This window comes from Brachyhypopomus gauderio, unplaced genomic scaffold (genome assembly GCF_052324685.1).
Source record: "Brachyhypopomus gauderio isolate BG-103 unplaced genomic scaffold, BGAUD_0.2 sc102, whole genome shotgun sequence".
Lineage (NCBI taxonomy): Eukaryota > Metazoa > Chordata > Actinopteri > Gymnotiformes > Hypopomidae > Brachyhypopomus > Brachyhypopomus gauderio.
Genome location: NW_027506923.1, coordinates 183416 through 185915, shown reverse-complemented (window position 1 = coordinate 185915; position 2500 = coordinate 183416). Strand labels below are relative to the sequence as shown.

The following is a 2500-nucleotide window of genomic DNA, read 5'->3' as shown; positions in this document are numbered from 1 at the left end:
TGTACGATCTGGTAAATGTAGTGGTAAATGTACGATCTGGTAAATGTAGTGGTAAATGTACGATGTGGTAAATGTAGTGGTAAATGTACGATGTGGTAAATGTAGTGGTAAATGTACGATCTGGTAAATGTAGTGGTAAATGTACGATATGGTAAATGTAGTGGTAAATGTACGATCTGGTAAATGTAGTGGTAAATGTACGATCTGGTAAATGTAGTGGTAAATGTATGATCTGGTAAATGTAGTGGTAAATGTACGATCTGGTAAATGTAGTGGTAAATGTACGATCTGGTAAATGTAGTGGTAAATGTACGATCTGGTAAATGTAGTGGTAAATGTATGATCTGGTAAATGTAGTGGTAAATGTACGCTCTTCTGCCTTGTCTCCGGTGTAGCAGGTCCTGCTTCTCGTCCCGCTTAGCAGTAAATGAATAACATGAATGAACAACGTTGGTATGAACTTTATTTACCAGATCGTACATTTACCACTACATTTACCAGATCGTACATTTACCACTACATTTACCAGATCGTACATTTACCAGTGGATTTAATTGGGTTGTTAATGGTTTCAATCGTTTTCATATTTTGCAGTAAAACAAAGTTACTGCCGTTCGCTACAGCGTTGAACACTGTCAGATCTACACAAGCTCTTGTGGTAAATAGGTAGATAGATAGACCTATTAAATTCACGTCAACCCCGTGTAGTTAACGGTGACATAAAATAAGAATCAAGATTTTTCTAGTGTGTCTGTAGTTGTAACTGGTGAATCCAGGGACGTGTGAGGACATTCGCACCAGGGCTGAAAAGGTTGAAGATGAAGTTGTAAACGCTTGTCGTTTGAGTCTACCCTGTGCTTTAGCTCAGAAAATAAAAACATGTGAACCTGGTATTTTTACACTCATTTTCGCCGCTGATGTATTTATTGGTTCATTAAGACGTAATGGTTTTGACTGAGCCATCTGGAATAGCGAAAGCGGCCTCTCGCGTTTAAGGATCTGGCTTCATACATTGAATCCATTGACATGACAGTCAAAAAAAATTTTTATGGATTTTACTATATTTTACGGAGCCCGTAAGGTGACATCATGTAAAAAAAAATTAATAACGCGTGGCCACGACTTATTAACGCGTGGGAACGAGATACTAACGTCGCCTTTCACACGCGGCAACAAAGTTTATTTTTTCACAGCAAAGCAAGCAGATCCCAGGGATGTTCGCGAACTGACTGCCCAAGGAAGGTAAACCTGGCTTTATATAAAGTAATACTTAATTATCTTGTTCGCACGCGTTAATTATCTCGTTTGCACGCGTTAGTAAGTCGTGGCAACGCGTTATTATATTTTTTACATGATGTCACCTTACGGGCTCTGTAATATTTGGTATCACCTGTCGCTGTATCCCCGTACACCAGCAGAACCCCCCCCCCCCCCACGTCGCCGTATCCCCATGACGTCACATGTCAACGCCCCCCCCACATGTCAACGCCCCGTATCCCCATGACGTCACATGCCCCGCCCCCCGGTCTTCTCTCCTTTTTAACCCCTGACCCATGTGTATATATACCCATGCCTGATATATACACATACACACACACACAGACACACACACACACACACACTCACATATATACACACACACACACACGATTCGTTCAGCTGTGTGGTGAGTGTGTCCTGTGCTGTGTGTGGGACAGACATCATGGTGCAGGAGTACGTGCGTTTCGGCTCTCTGGACACCTACCTGAGGAGGAAACGCTCGTCCATCAACATCACCTGGAAACTGGAGGTGGCCAAGCAGCTGGCCTGGGTCATGCACTACCTGGTGGGTGGAGCTGTGTGTGTGTGTGTGGGTGGGTGGAGGTGTGTGTGTAGGAAATTCTCTGTAGGAAGCATGTATTCTCCATTTAATTGCTGCTCTTAAATTTTTTTTCTTAGAATGCACAGGTATTATGAAGGTATTATGAAGGTAATATGAAGGTATTTTGAAGATATTATGAAGGTATTTTGAAGATATTTTTAAGGTATTTTGAAGGTATGAAGATATCTTGAAGGTATTTTGAAGGTATTATGAAGGTGCTATGAAGGTACTATGAAGACATGAAGGTATTATGAAGGTAATATGAAGGTATTATGAAGGTACTATGAAGACATGAAGGTACTATGAAGGTACTATGAAGGTATTATGAAGGTGCTATGAAGGTACTATGAAGACATGAAGGTATTATGAAGGTAATATGAAGGTATTATGAAGGTATTTTGAAGATATTATGACGGTATTTTGAAGATATGAAGGTATTATGAAGGTGCTATGAAGACATGAAGGTATTATGAAGGTACTATGAAGACATGAAGGTATTATGAAGGTAATATGAAGGTATTATGAAGGTATTTTGAAGATATTATGAAGGTATTTTGAAGATATGAAGGTATTATGAAGGTATTATGAAGGTACTATGAAGACATGAAGGTATTATGTATCTATTTTATAATATGACGT

General features: G+C 39.8%; 2 protein-coding genes across 2 annotated transcripts in view; one reads left to right on the top strand and one right to left on the bottom strand.

The window, feature by feature from the left end:
- plgrkt (plasminogen receptor, C-terminal lysine transmembrane protein) overlaps positions 1–2500 on the bottom strand; it is a 45394-nt gene that overhangs the window by 20284 nt on the left and 22610 nt on the right. The window lies entirely within an intron of this gene.
- The window catches only part of jak2a (Janus kinase 2a), a 37909-nt gene that overhangs the window by 28152 nt on the left and 7257 nt on the right, over positions 1–2500 (top strand). The window contains exon 15 of the mRNA XM_076993015.1: positions 1698–1825. Within this exon, the coding sequence (XP_076849130.1) occupies positions 1698–1825 (128 nt within the window). The remainder of the gene's footprint in view (positions 1–1697; positions 1826–2500) is intronic.